The following is a 21,573-nucleotide window of genomic DNA, read 5'->3' on the forward strand; positions in this document are numbered from 1 at the left end:
CCCAAACACCCACGTCCAAACTATCCTCTCAAACCTAACCAGAATATGCTTCAGTTTTTAAATAATAGCATTTAGGTTAATAGCTGCTAAACTTGTCTCGTTGATCAGTGGAGATCATAAAAGCAGACGTACCTATCTTCTATAAACACAGGGCTGGAGGACCCCGTGAAAGAACACAGCGCATACCACTTACCCACACAACTCCGTCCATCTCCCTGGTACCCGGAGGCACACTTGCAGGTGTAGTCTACACCTGTCCCTGGATGGCACCGAGCTTTCGTGTCACATGTGTGGCTCCCATCGAAGCAAGGATTCACTGGGGTGGGGGTTGAGTCCACTGCATGAGCAGAGAGGGAATAAACCACACTAGCACAATCTGGTTGTTGTAAAGAGAATGGCACAAAAAGGAGATCAAAGACTCCATGGGACCCAAAAATAAATTCAAAATGGATGAAAGACCTAAAGGTGAGACAGGAAATCATCAGAATCCTAGAGGAGAAAACGGCAACAACCTCTTTGACCTCGGCCACAGCAACTTCTTACTTGACATGTCTCTGAAGACAAGGGAAATAAAAGCAAAAATGAACTATTGGGACCTCATCAAGATAAAAAAACTGCACAGCAAAGGAAACAATCCACAAAACTAAAAGGCAACCAAAGGAATGTAAGAAGATATTTGCAAATGACTTATTGTATAAAGGTTAGTATCAAAATCTATAAAGAACTTACCTAACTCAACACCTGTAAAATAATCCAGTGAAGAAATGGGCAGAAGACATGAATAGACAGTTTTCCAAAGAAGACATCCAGAAGGCTAACAGACACATGAGAAGATACTCAATATTGTTCATCGTCAGGGAAATACAAATCAAAACCACATTGAAACACCACCTCACACTGGTCAGAGTGGCTAAAATTAACAAGTCAGGAAACAAAGGATGAAGGTAAGGATGTCAAGAAAGGGGAACCCTCTTGTACTGTTGGTGGGAATGCAAACCGGTGCAGCCACTCTGGAAAACAGTGTGGAGGTTCCTCAAAAAATTAAAAATAGAATTACCCTACAACCCAGCAATAGCACTACTAGGAATTTATCTAAAGGATACAGGAATGCTGATTTGTAGGGACACATTTACCCAATGTTTATAGCAGCACTATCAACAATGGCCAAATTAGGAAAAAGCCCCAATGTCCATCAACTGTTGAATGTATAAAGATGTGATATATATATGTAATGGAATACAACTCAGAGATGAAAAAGAATGAAATCTTGTCATTTGCAACAACGTGGATGGAACCAGAGGGTATTATGCTAAGTGAAATAAGTCAGTCAGAAAAAGATATCATGTGTTTTCACTCATATGTGGAATTTGAGAAACTCAACAGAAGACCATAGGGGAAGGGATGGAAAAATAAGTTACAGAGAGGGAGGGAGGCAAACCATAAGAGACTCTTAAATACAGAGAACAAACTGAGGGTTGATGGGGGGGTGGTTAGAGGGGTGGGGAAAATGGGAGATGGGCATTAAATGGGAGATGGGCACTGAAAAGGGCACTTATTGGGATGAGCACTGGGTGTTGTATGTAAGTGGTAAATCAAGGGAATCTACTCCCAAAGCCAAGGCTACACTGTATACATTGTATGTTAGCTAACTTGACAATAAAAAAAAACAAAAAAAAAGAGAGAGAGAGATTCCATGGACTGACTATATCCTCATCTGTTTGGGGGCCCACCAGGTGACCTTACTAAATTATTAATCCCCAAAACTGGGCTGGATTATCCAACCTACAGTTTTAAATTCCAGAATGGCTTCCTCTTCCCTACTCTACAGACACCTAACCTTTTATTACTTACATCAGGCTTGTGTCCAGGGAATAAAAACATCCAAAACATGACCAACTTTTAAAGTGCTTTCACTCTATCACCTCATGTGATTCTCCAAACTTTGTGAGGTTGGCTGTCATCCCCATTCCCTTTGCAGATAAGTGAGTGACATTGGAAAAATTGCCCCAGCTCACAAAGCCAGGAAATGATACAGCAGGAATGCATACCCCCAATTTTTGTCCCTAAAGTGGGCAAGATCTCACTAAAATTCACTATTTTAGAAGTCAAAATTTCATTAATGGGAAATCTTGCTTTTATAAGATTTAGAAGACTAAAGAGGAATGATTTTTGCAGTATTTCCTCTTCAGGATTAACCTTGCCAGAGATCCATCCACCCACTGGGTAGTGAGAACTGTTAACATCTGAGATCTTCCCTAAAGTTTTATTTCTAGACAGAGTAGAGTAGTAATGCTTAGTGAGCACTTATTTGCCAGGCACTGTTCTAAACCCTTTACATATAACATCCCTTTAAATCCTCATGAGTGCACTGTGAAGAAGACATTAATATCTTCATTTTTTTACTACACCATGGAGAGGCCAAGTAACCTGCCCAAGGTCATAAGACAAGGTGCATGGAGTGGGGACAAGAAGCCAGGCAGTCTGTGCTTTCCACCACTTGGCTACAGATACCACTGAAGGAACTTCATAAACTGGGCTCATCTAAGCCAAGGGCACAGAAGTGGTGTTGGAGAGAGTCCCAGACACAAGGAATCCATTAACTCTGGGCACTTCCGTTTACTCCTCTGATTCCTCAGGTGTAAAATGGGAATAAAGACAATGCTTAGATCTGCTAAAACTGAAGAAAATAAAGCAAACCCGACATAATGTATGTGGAAGGCAATTTCGCTCCCCACAGGCAGGCCCGCCCAGTCCCTAGTGACTCTGTTACCCCCTTTTCTTCCTCAGTGGGGCCACTACCCTCAACATGCTTTCAGCTTTATGTCTCAGTTCCTAGAATTAATTCTAATCTTAGATCCAAAAGATTTCAAGAGCTTTATCCAAACCTCCCAGGCTTTACATCAAGCCATCCCTGCTACCAAGAGGGCTTCGTCTAAGTCACAACTGGAGCTTACGCCTTGGACTTCTGCCTGTGCCTGGTCCCTGTCTTGACAGCCAGCTCGGTACACCCCAAGTTCTGCCCGGATCACGACAGCTCCCACTGCTCCAGGGACCAGAACCTTGGCATCGGTAGATACACTGGCAACACCACCTATTTGAACTTCCTGGCACCACCTCCTCCTAGATTCTCTCTCATTTCTCTCTAGCTCACCCACATCTCCCACCCTCCTTACCTCAGGTGGGTGGGCCTTGCCCAAAGTAACTCCTAGTCTAGACTCAAGGTGACACTTGCTGCCGTCACCTGCCTCAGACTGGACCCCCTTGCAGTCCTTCAGGACATCCAGCTACCTCCCCAGGGCTTGCCCACTGTCCACGCTGACTCTTCCAGTTTTCTCAGCCTGGTAGCAGCAGGGATGCCTTGGCTGAGTCTCTGAAAGGACCCGCTGCTTTCTGGTCAATTTCCCCTATCACTTTATAAGAAACACCACTCTGTGTTCTTACAACGCAATATTCTTAGTCCCAAATTATGGCCAAGCAAGTAAATAAAGGAGGGCCATGGGTTTATCCTTGGTCTGCTTCAATGATGTTGGCTGGTGTATGTTACAGAATCTTTGCCAAGAAAAAAAGGACCAACAAATGGCTCCAGCACTTTTTAAACCTGATGAACTTAAGTCTGTCAGCGTGCGCCTAGCTCCGCAAATCAAGCAAGATACCCTTGGGTGTCCCTCGTTCTTCCCTCTGGATCTCTTGGTGAATGGGATGGAAGCAGAACGCTGGGGTTATAGGGTAGTACAGACCAAGTCCCTGAGACAGTCCACAGCATGGTTATGGTTAAGAGTAGGGTCATGTCCTCGCTGAAAGCTGAGAGCAAGGCAATTCCTTCTCATTTCTCCATTTTAGGAGAAGATGCTGTATAACGTGCGTGGTCTACCCAGCCAAAGGGGGAAGCGATCTCTGAAATGTTTTAATTTAGAAATACCAATGCTTACCCTTCTCGTTCAGTACTTTCCAGCATCAAATTTGCACTGTGGCACATTCTGGTAAAGATCAGTGAGAATGCATAGACATCAAGAGCTCACCACCCTGCTAGGCATGAAACAAAACAAAACAAAAACAACACAGTGCAAAAGCTGACTTGCAGACTTGGACAGGAAACAGTGGCCTACCTGAAACCGAGGGGGCAAAATGTCCATAGTTACAGGACACTGATTTAAAATATACTACACTGACAGGACAGGCTACGTAATTCAGAGCTCAGTGCAAAATGAAAGCGTGGGGCCCTGTTCACAAATTAAGAGTTTCAAGAGAACAGCCGCAGAGCTCTCAAACCAAGTGTAGAGCCCTTCTGAGCACAGGCCCTGCTCACTGAACTTGGTTTCCAAAAACACGGCTTTAAAAATACATTTCTAAAACCATTTGGCTACTCACTCTCCACGGCTTGTTAGCTTTCTCCTATTATAGCAAGAACAACACTATCTTCCTTACCATGTATTCTATTTTGCCCTCACCCTTTTAAACGGCTTGACTCTCTGACAGGGGATCTGGAACTAATTTACTCATTTAATCAAGAGGAGAAGAGCAGTTTTCCATCAAGGAACAGTCCGTTCCGCTTCGCTGCATAGCCCTCTGCCCAGTCTCCTCGACCCACCAGAAGGAGCCCTGAGGTGGGCACAAGGGCAGGAGGCCCAGCGGCGTCCTGCTCGAGGACCCTACGAAGGACAGCCAACCCAGACCTGAAGCTCAAACACTTGGAGGGCGTTTGGGGGCTGCAACTGGGAAGTGGGCCAGGCCTCAGGCTCTGACTGCTCACTGGGAAGACTGGACGACAGTACCTCCCGAGCCCTGGGAAGCCACAAGTGCCCACATCAGATGGGGCAGCTGCGGGGTGTCGCAGACATTCCAAACAGATCATCATTCCCTCCGGAGAAACGGAACACTTGAGAGGATACTGCTGTGTACTGCGGAGGGAGGGGGGGGGAGGTTTTGTCATTTGTTCATTTGTTGTTTTCTCTCCCCCCACCCCATTTTTCTCCTATTCAGGGAGTATAAACAACAGTATTGCAGTTTTCCCCAGGGGTGGGTGAAACGGGGTGCAAACACACAGGGTTAAAACACACACGCCCTCTTGAAATTTGGCCCAAATTATGAGGCAGTCCTGAGGCCAGCGGAGTCCATGTGGAAAAGCCGGGTGAGGTTATGAGACGGGCTCTAGAGCTGGGGCCCAGGATTGGGTCCCAGCTGGACACATTTTAGTTGTGACGGAGCAAGTTACTTCATGTCTATACCTCAGTCTCTGTAAAACGGGGGATGATGATCCCCGTTGGGCAGGGGATTTTGTGGGACTGAGTTCATTTCTGAAAGTACTTATGACAGTGCTTGGAGCCAAGTAAACCGTCCTTTGCTATTATATTGGACTGGCACGGAAGGGAAAAATCACATAAAGTTCTAAAGACAAATTAGCAACTTGGTACCTGTCAGTTTGCTGGCATTCCTTTTGTTACTCTCATCTGGTGTGCCTCCGGGAAAAACACACCCAGAGATTTATCTTTTCACTACGTAATTCTAGAATCTGAGCGGGATTCCACAGCCTGGGAGGCTCTTCCGCTAATCACTGTTCTTACAGACCAGACACCGACACCCAGCAAAGTGCTGAAGGGTGTTTTCCTCAGCTGTTTTTGTTCAACTCTTTTCTTGAGAAATAGGCAATCATCTTTTCCCTTGTGGGATATCCATCTCTCTAAAATCAACTGACGTTTTCATGCTGTTAAAAAAAATCTTTGCATTCCCAATGCCTGTACTCCCAAGCACGTTTCCTAAAACCAAACCACCCACATGCCCACACCAACAAACTCAGGATTCTCATTTCAAGTCACCTCCACATCCTCGAAGAGTCCAGCCCTCCTGCCTTCATCTCGTTATCGTATTGTTGAAGTGATGCTCATGAGCCTGAGGAGGCTTACGGAGCCCTCCTCTCCATTGCTGAGTCACAGAATCACCTCTGGAGGGGAGTCTGGCCTCAACAGTATCGATACAGAGCAAAACATGCGAGACCCTCTCTTTACTCCTTAGGTACACTTTGCATTCTAGGGGAAAACACAAGCTATTGGCTTTCAGAACTAAAATGTCCCTTTCATCTGACAATTTCCTATCTGTTAGGGTTCCTGGACTTTGCAGGTTCACCCTCTGGCTCACCAAAAAAAAAAAAAAATTTTTTTTAATCGACAGATTTTTTTTTTTTTAAAGAACAGTTTTAGGTTTACAGAAAAATTGAGCAGAAAGTAAAGGTTCCATAGCGCCGCCCCCCCCAATATGCAGTTCATGAACTTCTTATATTAGTGTGATACAGTCATTGTAACGATAAGCCAATACTGATATTATGACCTAAAGTCTACAGTTTATTAGGGCTTACTCTTTGTGTCATGCAGTTCTATAGGTTTGGGCAAATGTATAATGACATCTGTTCACCATCATAGAAGCATACAGAGTAGTAGCTTCACTGCCCTAAAAATCCCCTGTGCTCTCCCTGGTCACCTCCCCCTGAACTCCTGGCAACCACTGACTTTTATTCTCTATAGTTTCATTTTTCCTAGACTGTTACATGCAGTTGACCCTTGAACAATTTCCTGATCCCCTGCAGAGCTGAAAAATCTGCATATAACTTTTGACTCCCCCAAAGCTAACAGCTTACTGTTGACCAAAAGCCTTACCAATAAGGAAATATCTGATACATATTTTATATATTATATACTGTATTCTTAATAAATTTAAGCCAGAGAAAAGAAAAAATTAAGAAAATCCTAAGAGAGCACCAAAAACAAGAAGATACCTAGGAATAAACCTAACCAAAGAGGTAAAAAATCTGTACTCCAAAAACTATAGAACATTTATGAAAGAAACTGAAGAGTACACAAAGAAATGGAAAAACATTCCATGCTCATGGACTGGAAGCACGAACATTGTTAAAATGTCTATACTACCCAAAGCAACCCACACATTTAATGCAATCCTTATAAAAATACTAATAGCATTTTTTACAGAGCTAGAACAAACAATGCTAAAATTTGCATGGAACCACAAAAGACCCCAGATAGCCAAAGCAATCCTAAAAAAGAAAAAAAATGCTGGAGGCATCACAAACCCGGATTTCAAGCTACTTTACAAAGCTGTAGTCATCAAGACAGTATGATACTGGCACAAAAACAGACACATAGGTCAATGGAACAGAACAGAAAACCCAGAAATGGACATGGAACTATATGGTCAACTAATCTTCAACAAAGCAAGAAAGAATATCCAATGGAAAAAAGACAGTCTCTTCAACAAATGGTGTTGGGAAAACTGGATGGCAACATGAATGAAATTAGACCACTTTCTTACACCATACACAAAAACAAATTCAACATGGATGAACGGCCTAAATGTGAGACAGGAAACCATCAAAATCCTAGAGGAGAACACAGGCAGCAACCTCTTTGACCTCGGCCAGAGCAACTTCTTACTAGACACATTTCTGGAGGCAGGGAAACAAAAGCAAATATGAACTATGGAACTTCATCAAGATAAAATGCTTCTTCACAGTGAAGGAAACAATCAACAAAACTAAAATGCAGCCTACGGAATGGGGAGAAAAATATTTGCTAATGACATACCTGACAAAGGGTTAGTATCCAAAATCTATAAAGAACTTACCCAACTCAATACCCAAAAAGACTAATAATCCAGCTAAGAAATGGGCAGAAGACATGGATAGACACTTTTCCAAAGAAGACAATCAGATGGCTAACAGACACATGAAAAGATGCTCAACATCACCCATCACCTGGGAAATGAAAGTCAAAAAAAAATGAGATACACCTGTCAGAATGGCTAAAATTAACACAAGAAACAACAGGTGTTGGCAAGGATGCAGAGAAAGGGGAACCCTCTTGCATTGCCAGTGTGAATGCACACTGGTGCAGCCACTCTACAGAACAGTATGGACCGTCCTCAAAAAGCTAAAATAGAACTACCCTAGGACACTGTAATTCCACTACTAGGAATTTACCCAAGGGATACAAAAATACAGATCTGAAGGGGTATATGCACCCCACTGTGGAGCTAAAGTATATTATGCTAAGTGAAATAAGTCAGTCAGAAAAAGGTAAATACCATACGATTTCACTCACATGTGGAATTTAACAACAACAACAACAACAACAACAACAACAACAAAACAGATGAGCATATGGGGAGAAAAAAAGAGGGAAACAAACCATAGGAAACTCTTAACGATAGAGAACAAATTGAGGGTCAATGGAGGGGGGTGGGTGGGAGATGAGCTAAAGGGATGACAGAAATTAAGGAGGGCACCTGTGATGAGCACTGGGGGTTGTATGAAGGGATGAATCACTGAATTCTACTCCTGAAACCAATACTGCACTGTATGTTAACTAACTAGAATTTAAATAAAAGTTAAAAAAAAGAAAATCATAAGAGAAAATACATTTACAGTACTGTATAAAAAAAAAGCCACATATAAGTAAACCACCCAGTTCAAACCTGTGTTGTTCAAGGGTTAACTGTAGTTGGAATCACACAGATGTAGCCTTTTCAGGCTTTCTTTCACTTAGCAATATGTACTTAAGGTTCCTCATGCCCTTTAGTGCCTTAGTAAGCCTAGAACATTCTTATCTGCACGTTTACCAAGCTTCACAGGTGTGGTTAATTCCAACTCAAGTTTGAGAAACACGGCTTTTTTTTTTTGTTTAGTTTTTTTGGTTTTTTTGTTTTGTTTTTTTATTTTTACCCTACTATTTTTTTTTTCAGTGAAGACATAACTCACATACCATATAATTCATGCATATAAAGAACACAGATTTTTTTAGTATATTTACAGTTATGCAACTATCACCACAATCAAGTTTAACACATTTTAATACCCACCCGCAAATGACACTTGTACTCTGGTCATCCACTCCCTATCCTCTTATGCCCCAGCCCTAGGCAACCACTGATCTACTCTCTTCGCAGATTTGCCTCTTTGGGATATTTCATATAAATAGAATCAAACAGTAGGTTGCCCTTTGTGACTAGTTACCCTCACAAGTCAGCATGTTTTCAAAATTCATTCATATTATAACATGTGTCAGTACTTCATTTCCTTTTTATGTCTTGATCATATTCCATTGTATGCATTAGGACATTTTAAAAATCCACTCCTCAATCGATGGACATCTGGGTTTTTTCTACCTTTGGGCTATTCTGAATAATGCTTCTATGAATATTCATGTACAAGTTTTTATGGGGACATAAGTTTTCTTTTCTCTTGGTTATAGAGCTTTGAGTGGTGGGGCACCTGGGTGGCTCAGTCAGTAGAGCGTCCGACTTCGGCTCAGGTTGTGATCTCGTGGTTTGTGGGTTCAAGCCCCACGTCGGGCTCTGTGCTGACAGTTCAGAGACTGGAGCCTGCTTCAGATTCTGTGTCTCCTTCTCTCTCTGCCCCACTCCCCACTTGCACTGTTTCTCAAAAATGAATAAACGTCAAAAAAAATTACAAAAAAAAGACAATTGCTCAAGTGGTAACTTTAACTTTGAAAAACTACTGGATTGTTTCCCATAGTATGGACCATTTTACACTCCCACTAGCAGTGTATGAGGGTTTCAATTTTTCCACAACTTCACCAACACTTATGTTTTTTTAATATAGCAATCCACATGCATGTAAAGTAGTATCATTATGGCTTTGACTGTATTTGCATTTTCCTGATGACTAATGATATTGAGCATCTTTTCATGTGCCTACTGGGTAGTTTGTGTATCTTCTGAGAAATGTTCCATCCAAATTTTTTATATTATTTCTTTTTATTGTGTTTGTGAGAGTTCTTCATATATTCTAGATACAAGCCTCTTATTAAATATATGATTTTCAAACATTTTATACCTTTCTGTGGGTTGTATGTTCACTTTGTTGGTAATAACCTCTGAAGCACAAGTTTTTAATTTTGATGACACCCAATTTTTTCTTGATTGCCTACGCTTTCAGTATCATATATGAAGAAGCTATTGCTGGGGTGCCTGGGTGGCTCAGTTGGTTGGGTGTCCAGCTTCAGCTCAGGTCATGATCTCATACTTTGTGAGTTCGAACCCCACATCAGGCTCTGCTGTCAGTGTGGAGCCTGCTTTGGATCCTCTGTCCCCCTCTCTCTCTGCCCCTCCCTGCTCTCAAAAATAAACGTTAAAAAAAAAGCAGCAGCTATTGCCAAATTCAGAGTCATAAAAATTTGCCCCTTTATTTTTTCTAAAGTGTAGCTAAATTACATGAAGGTCTATGACCCATTTTTGGTTAATTTTTGTGTATGATGGAAGACAGGGGTCCATAATCATTTTTAGCATGCAAATATCCCAACTTTCCCAGAACCACTTGTTAAAAAAACTACTCTCTCTCCTCAATGAATTGTTTTGGCAACCTTGTCAAAATCAATTGATTGTAGATGTGAGTGTTTATTTCTGGACTCTCACTTCTATTCCACTGACTTTATACCCATCCTTGTGCCAGGACTACATGGTCCTGATTAAAGTGGCAATCCTCCAATCGTTCTTTTTCAATTTTGTTTTGGCTATTCTGGGATCCTTAAATTTCCATCAATTGTAGAATCAGTTTCTCAGTTTTTGCAGAAAGACCAGCTGATAGCTGATAGGATTGTGTTGAATCTATGCTAGGAAGCACTGCTATGCTAATAAGTCTTCTGAGTCATAAAGATGCCATTAGGTCTAATTTTCTATTTATTTAGGTCTTAATTTTTTTTTCAAAACTGCTTTATAGGTTTCAATGTAGAAGTGTTACACTTAAAAAAATTTTTTTATTCCTAAATATTTTGGGAACAGAATTGTTTTTAAAGTTTCCTTTTCAGTTTGCTGTTACTATATAGAAATAGAAGACTGATATACAAAAATTATATCCTTTGACTTTGCTGAACACATTAGTTCTAATAGTTTAATGAATTAGACTTTCAACATATTAAGATCACATCACAGAACAGAGATCATTATTTTCTTGCCTAATTGCCCTGGCTAAAACTTCTGATGCAGTGCTGAGTAGAAGTGACAGGAACAGACATCTTCAGAGTGAAAGCATCCAGGCTTTCCTCATGGGGTACGATTCAACTTGTGTTTTTCTCTCTTTTTGTTCTTCCAGGCACTGGCTCTTTGTCTTACCTTGATTTGATTTGATTTGATTTGATTTGGTGAAATCCAGCTCACCCTTTGAGTTCTAGCTAAAATGTCCCTTTTTGGGTACTTCTTCCCTACACTTCCAGACTAGGCTCATAGTGCCATGCTCTTATCAGTATTATAAATACCTGTCAGCATCAGTCCCCCTCCTAACTTGGCCTCACCTTGTTCACAGATGTCTCCCCAGCAGAGACTGGCACACACATGGGGTGTGTGCTTGGCACACCAAGCAGCCTCACATATTGTGCTCTATTCCTTAGTTTGGTAGGAACACTGTTCTACAAGTTCCATTTCTACCTCTGTCTCCACCTCAAAGACAAGCCCCTGCTTTACGCATCCTTACGCCCAGCACCTAACACAGAGCCTGGTACTCGGTAACCCTTAGTAACCTCCGTGAATCATTCTGAGGCTACCCAAAAAGGAATTTTTAAAAGCTGGATGCGATTTTTTGCCAAAACAACAGAGGGAAACATACCTTCAACTGGGCCAAGCTGATTGGTCACAGCAAATCTAAGTACTCCTTCCCCATCAGTGTACAAGGCAAAGACCCGGTCCACATTCAGCTGCTGGGTTTTGGGGATGGCCCGGTGTCTGGGGGCGTGCCTGCATGCCTGGTAAGTGATGTTCTGGTAGATGCGGTAGGACAGTGTTTGGTTGATGGCACCGAGGATGAGTGAGTAGTCTCTGGAACTTGTGGAGGTCACAGCTGCAACAGATATTATTCAGCCAAACCGGTCAATTTTGAAGATACCAGAGATTTTCATGTGGGGGAGATTTTTCTGTACAGTTTTTCATCTAATTCCTGGAGGGTGTTCCCTTGGGAAGTTCCTGAGTTAATATGGAAAACCTGCCCGACAGGGGCGCCTGGGTGGCGCAGTCGGTTAAGCGTCCGACTTCAGCCAGGTCACGATCTCGCGGTCCGTGAGTTCGAGCCCCGCGTCAGGCTCTGGGCTGATGGCTCGGAGCCTGGAGCCTGTTTCCGATTCTGTGTCTCCCTCTCTCTCTCTGCCCCTCCCCCGTTCATGCTCTGTCTCTCTCTGTCCCAAAAATAAATAAAAAACGTTGAAAAAAAAAAAAAATTAAAAAAAAAAAAAAAAGAAAACCTGCCCGACAATTCCAGGAATGTGAGTAGACGCAAAGCCAATGTGCAGAGGAGGAGGGACAATCACTGCCATCATTACTAGCAAAGAATAAATTCTGCCACAATGTGCCAGCCACGCCAGGTGCTCTACAAGCACTGCCTTGTTAGTACCTCACCCCAGCAGGGTGGCCTCTGCGATCACGGGCAGGGGGACTTGCAGAGGTGAAGAGGTAGCCTATCACATACCAGCCTTGTGTGTATGTGATAGAGCTGGAACTGGGACACGAGGCAGCCCGACTCTCTACCCCAAGTTTTCATGTTCAAGATTGCACAGAGGTGACAGCTTCCAACTTAAGTCCGAAGGGTTCTGGACAAAGGGAAGGGACGTTCTTTCAATCTGAATGTGGAGTTGGAAGCCCGCACCAGTGTTCTGGCCATCAGCTGTTCTGTGCACGATCTGGGTTTCTCCTGCCCATTCTCCTCTGTTCACCCTCTGCCCAGCTTCCAACACTCACAACACAGAAGCAGGAAAGGCACGGCTCGAAGCAAACTGCTGTGCCGCAGGACGACTGCTGTGACTACGCCAGCGTCTTGCATTCAGGTGGTTTTACAGAACTCAGCACAATTTACACATAACAACCACGGAAGGTAGAGAGAAAAGGCGTTCTTCTGCTCATTCTCAAGATGAGAAAATAGGCGCTTAGGTGGCAAGTGACCTTAGCCCTCAGCTAGTTTAAACTACAAGTCCATGATGTGAATTCCTATCCTCTGACTCCAAACCTAGCATTAGTTGTACAACACTGTGTAACACCTCATTTTAAAATGGGCTGAAACAATGTTACAGGACAAGTAAAAATTCCAACAGTCAATATTTGTCCTTGGCCCAGAGAGCACAGGCGGTTAAAAACGGCATATAATTATACAACCCTAACCCACCCCCAGAGACAAGGTTACCATTGATTCCATTATTATTTGAAAGTACTGGGATAGGAATGTTGGTATTCATTTGTGTAGCAGCCAACACTCCTCTCACTTATACTACATATTTAGTAAGAGCACTAAAATGATACTGAGCTCCTTTTATGTACCCCACACCATTCTAAGGACATCCCACATAAAAACTCATCATCCTCACAACTATCTTGGGAGATATGCACTCTCCCCATTTTATAGATGTCAAAACGGGTTACACATACCTGAGTCCGTGTAGTGGTAAAGCTCCTTGTAGGGCGCTATGTGGGCTGTGAAATTTGCTGGGATGTAAGGCACCTGGCCTTGAATGTTGGTCTTAATGCTCAGATAGTTCTCTGGGTCAAGTCCCTCGGCAGTTTGAGTGATGCGAACCCTCTCTTCCCCCGGATAGAAAATAACTTCCATGTCATGGGTAAAGGTGGCACCTGGAGAGGAAGAAAGACTTCAGCACGGAGCTAAGAAGGGGTGTCGCGTCTCCCAGTAACGATCACCGCTGTGCACTTCCTCATTCCTACTGCTGTTGGAGACGGCGCCTACAGAGATCATCTGATGTCCAAGACTAAGTACCATCAGCTGCCGATTTCGTCAGTTCCCCCAAGTTTCTACTAAACAGTGTGGTTTCATCCTGCCTCATTTCACGCTGCTTCTCTTTGTAACAGCTTGTTTTCCGTAAGAAGCTACTAGGAACATCCTGACCTTTCTCTTTCTGAGGTTGCCAGACTTAGTAGAAAAACAAGCAAAAAAACTTAGGACACCCAGTTAAATTTGAATTTCAGATAATTAATATGTTTTTAGTATAATACGTCTTCTACAATATTTAGGGCATACTTTTACTAAGTTATTCACATAATTCATTGTTCACCTGAAATTCAAATGTGACGGAATATACTCCACCTACTTGTAACTCCAAACCTTGATGGAAAACAAGATAGCTCTGGAGGTGCGGGAAGAACTTTTCTCTCAGCACTTGATCTGTGATAAATCCAGTAGGAAACCGGCCTTTTCAGGTTGGGAGGAAAGAGCCAAGAAAAGATCCTCTACACCACCTAAGGTGGTCCTTAGACCAGCATTTGCGTCTCCTGGAAGCTTGCTAGGAAAACAGAATCACAGACCCCAGCTCAGGCCCACAGAGCCAGAATCTGCCTTTTCACAAGGGCTACAGGTGATCTGTGTGCAGGTTAGAGTGTGAGAGGCAATCACCGGTCGGTACCATTATAGGTCAGAGTCACGGGGGTGGGAGAGGAGGAAGCTTACTCACGAGCAAACTCCTCTCCAGATGCCCTGTAATCACCATTTGTGCATCTCTATTTGTCAGATCTGTGTGTAACAACTCAAGTAAACACAACCTAACAAGCTTGAAGCAATTCTGGTGAAAGGACATAAATGGTCCAAATGGAATCATCCCATTTCTCAGGATGACTTGGAGAACATGTGCAAGAAAACAGTCCCGTGAGACCAAACCAGGCCCAGCTACACACCTGTAGAAAACTGAGCAAACAGATCCTCTTTCACAGAATAAAAACCAAAGCATGGTGGCCAGGAGCCATCAGCCCCCTCAAAGGGCACTGCTGCTCACCTGTGAGACGGAAGCCATTCTCCCAGCCTGGTTTTTCTAATGCAAAGAGCCAGCCAAATAGGCCTCCGATTGGCGTGAGCGGGAGAAGGGCTTGGGCCGCGGGCTGTGGGATGTGGCTGATGGCCGTGTAGGCTCTGCCGTCATTGCCCACGATGTAAGCATGTAGGTCCACGTCAGTGAAGTGGACGGGCGTGTGGCCCACGCGGAGGTGGCCACTCACTTTCCCGTTGACTCGATGCGGTACCCCTGAAAGACAGCAGATCCGGTCAACTGTGACCACGGTCCAGGTTGGGGATGGGTACCCAGAAAGTAATTCCGCTCACAATTCCCAAAACTCAGTCTTAGCCATTTTCATGATTCCTAACCAACCAATTATCCATCTAAGTACAAAACAGACCGTCTTCGATTTATTTTCTCCCATCCACTCTCCCATCCACTGACTCTAATGAGCTGGCAAAAAGGAGGAAAGATTTCTGGCTAATCCTCAAATTGGGAAATCAGCCCAAATGCGCTCATTTCTCTCGATCAAGCACCTGCAAGTTGCCGGTGCTTTGATTCAGGCAGTCGGAGATTCGAGGTCCATAAGCAGAGTCACAGTGGCGGCTGGAAACAAGCAAGTGGCAAAAATCTGCACAGAGCAGCTCCCAGCCCCGTCAAGCCAGCATCTCTTACCTTCTGGCAGACAGTGCTTCCCATTTCCGTAAAACCTGGACTGGCAGTGGCAGCAAAAGCCAGTTGTGTAGTCAGTGCAGAAGGCATGTGGGGAGCACTGTCCGTGGTTGCGTTCGCAGGTTTCCTTGTCGGCAGCATTATACGTGAAGACTGGAAAGTCAAAACAAATTCGCATTACAAGGACTAAGTGATTCCAGCATCGTTCCTGCCAAGCTTCATCGTGGACACCACATCTGCTCCATAAAATCAGTTTAGCTTATAATAAACAAATGCGTTTTTGATGTTTAAGAGACAGGAACAACATTCAACCCAGGGGAATTAACTTGCTTTGTCTTCTGGCAAGAAGTACCACGGACTGCTCCCATCTGGGCTCACCGCAAAGCTGGTGAACTCCGGGGAGGCCGCAGCGCTGTGGGGTGAGCGCAGAACACAAAAGCCAACCAGTAAGTACGCGTGAGGCCGAACTGTACAAAACTGCCATTTTGTGGGTCTAAAATGGTCAAATAGCAGCAATTTTATGTGACTCAACCTGAGAGTAACGACCTGGAGAGAGAGGAAGACTGAAAAGAGAAATGACAAATGTGGTCTTAGGTCCAAGCACTCTTTGCTTCTAGGGGATCCTGTACCTAAAGAGAATACCCTGCAGCTTGTCTCATCTGCCCAGAGAGGTAGGTTTTCTTCTGATAGAGAAGGGCCTTAAAGAACACACCCACCCCTAAGAAGAATGTATGGAGAGGAAGGGAGGAGGGGGAAGGAAAGGATTCAGCTGTTAAATGCCCTGTGCCTTTGTGGGGTTTCTGGTGGTGGCTATGGCACAAGCGAGATTGCTATGCAGTAGGAGAGAGGGGGTCACGATTACAGCTCTTCTAGGAAACCACAGTGGACCAGTAGTGGCTCCTTCCATCTTCCACTTATTCTGCCCATTAAAAAAAAAGGGCCATCAGGGGCACCTGGGTGGCTCAGTCGGTTAAGCATCCCACTCTTGGTTTCGGCTCACGTCATCATCTCATGGTTTGAGTTCGAGCCCCACGTCGAGCTCTGCGTTGGCAGTGCAGAGCCTGTTTGGGATTCTCTCTCTCTCCCTCTCGGTCCCTCCCCCCCACGCCCCCTCAAAATAAATAAATGTTAAAAAAAAAAAAGTGAGAGAGAAACAAAGGAATTGGAGCAGATTCCATTTCCATATAGGAAATGGCCAAGAGAGTGGGGTGTGGTTGGTGGGGGGGAGCTAATAGAGAAGAGAGGGCTCTCTCCAGACACCAGGGATGATGTTAAGCCCGAGCATGGCCACCAGGAGGCAAAGTGGCTGCGCACACCTGGCCTTCACATGGGGCGGGAGGGTTAGGAGTTGGGTGGAGACTCGGGGAGCGCTGACAAGCAGAGACAGCACAGAACTCCAGCGCTGGACTCTGCTGCTGTGGGGTGCCAGCTCCGGAGGAAGACGGATTCCCTACTCCTAGGCAAACCTAGGTGGCAGCTGTGCTCCAGAACTAGGTCTGAGAAGGAGGAAACTGAAGGGTAAGGAAAAAATGGAAAGATTAACATGTGCACACTACTCCAGGGAAGAAGAGCAAACAAAGAAACCGAAGGAGGGGAGATGTACCCCAGGTAAGTAAACATAGCCAGGCAGAGACTTGTATCCACAGGTAAAAAGAGAGCAAAGTTACCATTTAAATAGCCATTCCTCTATGGCAGATACCACTCTATGTACTTTTTTTTTAATTTTTTTTTTTTTAACGTTTATTTGTTTTTGAGACGGAGAGAGACAGAGCATGAACAGGGGAGGGGCAGAGAGAGAGGGAGACACAGAATCTGAAACAGGCTCCAGGCTCTGAGCTGTCAGCACAAAGCCCGATGTGGGGCTCAAACTCACGGACTGTGAGATCATGACCTGAGCCGAAGTCGGATGCTTAACCAACCAAGCCACCCAGGCACCCCATCTATGTACTTTATTAACATCTTCAATTTGCACAAAAGCAGGGACTGTTTTGATTCCTGCTCTGCAGATAAACAAGCTAAAGATTAAAGTGAATTTCCTGAAGTCACACAGGCCATAGGACTTGAACCCTGGAGGCCTGGCCACAGCTGGACTGCAGTGGAAGCCAAGTACATAGGCCATGAGAGCTGGGTTAAGGATCTGATCAGCTGCTTGGGGTTGATCAGCCTAGGCTTCAGCAAGTAAGATTTGAGGCACATGTTATAAATCAGGCCTGATGGAAGGAGAGCTGGGATGATCCGGACGGGATTACGGTGTGTTGTGGGAAAGAGCACAGGTAAGAGCAGCGGCAGTGGCAGGAGCATTAACTTCTGGGCCGTACTTGACCTCTGCTTACAGACTCTTGAGAAAGCAGCAGGCTGAGGGTTGGCAGGGCAGGTGACTGGACTCAAGTGAAATATCTGGGAACATGGTGAAAATGCAGTCAGTGACTCAAGACTTGGTATTTAGGGCCTTGATGACACAGATGAGAAATTCCAGTTTGATAAACATAGACATTTAGGCATAATCCTGAACAGGGTTTTTTTTTGACTAGGACAGGGGCATAGAACTCACAACCCCCTCCAACCTCCCCTCTCCCCACCCCGCCCCAAAATCTAGATTGGGCATTATAGAGGCTGCTGTGAAGAAAATGATGTCATCACCGTCCATTGATTTAAGAAGTTAGGACCCAGTTTGAGTAAAACAAAAAGGAACTTGTCAGCCTGGGTTTCTCTGGCTCCAAAGGTGACAGCTAAGTGTAAAGAAGCAGTGTCTGGAGGGACTGGCACACTGGCAAGTGCTCAGGGCACGGCTGCCATCAGGACTCTCCTCTGGAACAAGGTGGGAGGGACACGGGGTGGGGGGGAACAGCAGGAGGAAGCCAACCTCTAGAACTCAACCTTGACTGTGGCTCAGGTGGCTCTGGGCAAACCACAGAAATGCTCTCTAAAATCAGGGTGACACCCCTTCTCACACCTCCATTGCCGGAAATCACATTTTTTCCTGAACGTACTTCAGAGGACCAAGGTAGAAAAGCAATGTGACACAGGTCTAAAGAGTCGTCATATTCAGGTTAAATCGGGTAAAAATAAAACCAAACCCTAAACAGTGTTCTCCCGGATTAAAGAAAAAGCGGGTCTGTCTTGTATTCCTTCTCTTTCTCTGGTGAAGACTTGTTCTGGCACCCAATCCCTCTTACAAGAGCGGGTCATCACACAGGGAGAGATGGGATGCAGGAGGACTGGAGATTTGGAGAGCTGAGGTTCATTAAACTAAAAAGCAAGGCGCAGGCATGGCTTTCCTATGGGTAAAAGGAGAGGTGCTCAGCAGTGCAGCCAGCAACTTACAAAGGCAACTGTGCAAAAGTTTAACCAGACTGGCACACTGACTGCATTTTTCTTTTTTTTTTTTTTTAAGCTGATTTGTGAGTGCAAGTGGGGGAGGGGGAGGGGGCACCAGCTCTGAGATCATGACCCAAGCGAGACCCCAGCAGATATTAAGAGTCGAATGCTTAACTCACTGAGCCTCTCAGGCGCCCCCCGGACTTCATTTTTCTAAAAATAACAATAATAATAATAATGGGTAGGGTCCCATAAAAGGCCATTATGAGACAAACTATAATTAGAACGGGTTATTGGTAAACTGGTTCAGGGATATTTGTATGCAGTTTTTTTGGAGACTATTGCATTCACAGGATGGAGGTTATTGGGCCACAAATAGAAGCTCAGCCTTCCAGCCCCGTGACAGCTGCACAGGGAAAGAGGTGGAGTTCGCTCCCAAAAGGAGCAAACACAGGCTCCCCTTAGGATCCCTTGGTATGCCTGCCGTCACACAGGCGTGCACACAGATCCACACACTTGATACAATATCAGCTTGTCAGGCGAAAGGTAAAGACATGCCTGTTGCGCTTTTTTTTCATTTATTAATTCAACAAATAATGTGAGCACTCACTATGGGCCTGGCTCTGATCTAGGAATTAAGGATACAGCAGACAAACACGCCGTCCTGAAGCTTACATTCTTCTAAGCAGCACTGAACAAACAGCTCAAATACTTAGTACAGAGATGGTTGTTACGAGCTGTGCAGAATCTTAAGTCGGGGAAGGTCAAGAGGGCTGGGAGTGGGGGTGCGGACTTTGCTCTTTTAAACATCAGGATCAAGGAGGACCTTGGGAGAAGGTGACCTCTGGACAGAGGCCTGGAGGCAGGAGCACTGCAGGCAGGACACAAGGGGCACGTGGGAGGAACAGGGGCAGTGAGAGAAGGCCGGGGAGGTACTGGCCAGTTGTCAAAGGGCCCGCATAGGAAGGAGCTGAGCTTTAGTCTGAGTGAGAAGGGGAGCCACTCGGGCATCCTGAGCAGGAGAGTGACAAGATCTGACCTGCCATACTTCAGGAACGAGCCAATGGGTGTGTGCCCTGGCAGCTGGAAGATCTGGTGGAGAGAAGGGCGCAAACACGGAGTGTTTTGAAGATGGGGCCGACGGGGTTTGCTGATGGGTTGGATGGAGCGCAGAAAGGGAGAAGAAATGGGGAGAAGGTGAGAGGAAAGACAGAAGCCCACGGTGACGTTCACACCTTGGTGAGCTGCCATCCCTGAGACAGGGAGACTGTGGAAGGGCAGGTTTGCGAGGGATCCGTTCCAGCAACAGCTGGGAGGCATCGAGGAAGCTCTTTCCCCCTCCGACAGGACCCTCAGAGGGCACCATTCAACCACTCAGAAGGAGAGCTGTCTTTCTCCATGGATTGTGGGGAACCACTGCATCAGAATCACCTGAACCACTCCCCAGGTGGTTCTTGTGCCCACTGAAGATGACCTTCAGGCCATTTGTAAGCTTTCCATTTCTGAGCTCGAGGATGCTCATTAGCATAGTTAATGAATTTCAGCTGACAGCAGCTCCTGGGGGTGGTGGGATTTCAGGCAATGCCCTATTGATTCCTGGCCAGGTAAGCAGCAGGACTCAGTGCTTACTGCCAGCTTGGGCCCAGATCCACCAGCCCAGAGGCTAAATCCCCTCCCTGATGAAGAGGCAGAACTGGACCTAGAAATAGGCTCTGACATGCAGCTATCTATCCAAGGCAAGAAAAGCCAGACTTCTGGCCCATGTGCCTTCTCAAATTTCTATGAGAATTGCAGATACATCCAAAGATGCTGAGCTGCTTGAAAGTATAGAATCAACGTCTGAATCCCAGCTGGATGAGATGTGCCATGAATGTATCCCAAAACAAGTGACAATTTTCTTCAGTGATCGTTTATATATGCCTCTTTACATCAGAGTTTTGAATGTATTTTCATCCACTTCTTCCTATTCTGGGGAAGAGATATTGTTTCCATTTTACAGATGAGAAACTGAGGCCCATGGAGGTGATATGATCTTCTGGCTCTAAATCCTATGTTCTTTCCATTACTTTGGAATCACCAGGGGACCTAGTTTAAAAATGCAGATTCTGGCTCAGAAGGTGGAGGAAGGGTGTGGAAATCGGCATTTTAAGCAAGGGCCCCAGATGAATCAGATGCTAGGGGACTAGAGACCACACTTGGAGAAATCATCTTCCATGGCTGCTTCTCTCCTGTATTTACCCACAGGCTGTCTTCCAGACCCTCCTGGGACCCACTCTCTGCCTGGGCGCACCTGTCACAGAGAGTCAAAAACGTTAGAGACAAATCGGCTGGCTTGTGCCCGGCACAGCAGGAGGGCAGAGGCCAGCCAGGTTTGAATGTGCTCAGTTTACAAAGGCTTTGTTAACATGAGGATTTTCAAATCTCATTTGTTTTTCCCCTTTAAGGCTTTTTCACTCTTCTCAGATCCTTCATGGAAAGAAAAGTGGGGTGGGGATACATAAGAGAAGGAAAGGCACCTGCCAAAGTTCCTGAGATTCGTCTTCATCGGGAGTTCTTCACAAAAATGGAAAACTTCTCTAAAAAAAAAAAAGAAAATTGAAAATAAGGGTGCCTTGTTGGCTCTGTTGGTTAAGCATCTGACTCTTGATTTCAGCTCAGGTCTTGATCTCAGGGTCATGAGTTCAAGCCTTGTGCTAGGCCCCGCACTAGGCTCCCTGCTGGGCGTGAAGCCTAAATTTAAAAAAAAAAAAAAAAGGAAACCTTCTCTGCTCTAGATTTGATCTGTCCTTCAGTCTTCATTCTGCCGGCA

The 21,573-nt window shown here is 44.9% G+C and overlaps 1 protein-coding gene across 1 annotated transcript in view; it reads right to left on the reverse strand.

Moving 5' to 3' along the window:
• The window catches only part of NID2 (nidogen 2), a 66,590-nt gene that overhangs the window by 21,777 nt on the left and 23,240 nt on the right, over positions 1–21,573 (reverse strand). Inside the window, exons 5-9 of the mRNA XM_019451812.2 lie at positions 15,450–15,599; positions 14,778–15,023; positions 13,426–13,626; positions 11,624–11,854; positions 194–337 (exon numbers count right to left, since the gene is read on the reverse strand). Of these exons, the coding sequence (XP_019307357.2) occupies positions 194–337; positions 11,624–11,854; positions 13,426–13,626; positions 14,778–15,023; positions 15,450–15,599 (972 nt within the window). The remainder of the gene's footprint in view (positions 1–193; positions 338–11,623; positions 11,855–13,425; positions 13,627–14,777; positions 15,024–15,449; positions 15,600–21,573) is intronic.

This window comes from Panthera pardus, unplaced genomic scaffold (assembly GCF_024362965.1).
Source record: "Panthera pardus isolate Hobbes unplaced genomic scaffold, ASM2436296v1 HiC_scaffold_24, whole genome shotgun sequence".
Classification (NCBI taxonomy): domain Eukaryota; kingdom Metazoa; phylum Chordata; class Mammalia; order Carnivora; family Felidae; genus Panthera; species Panthera pardus.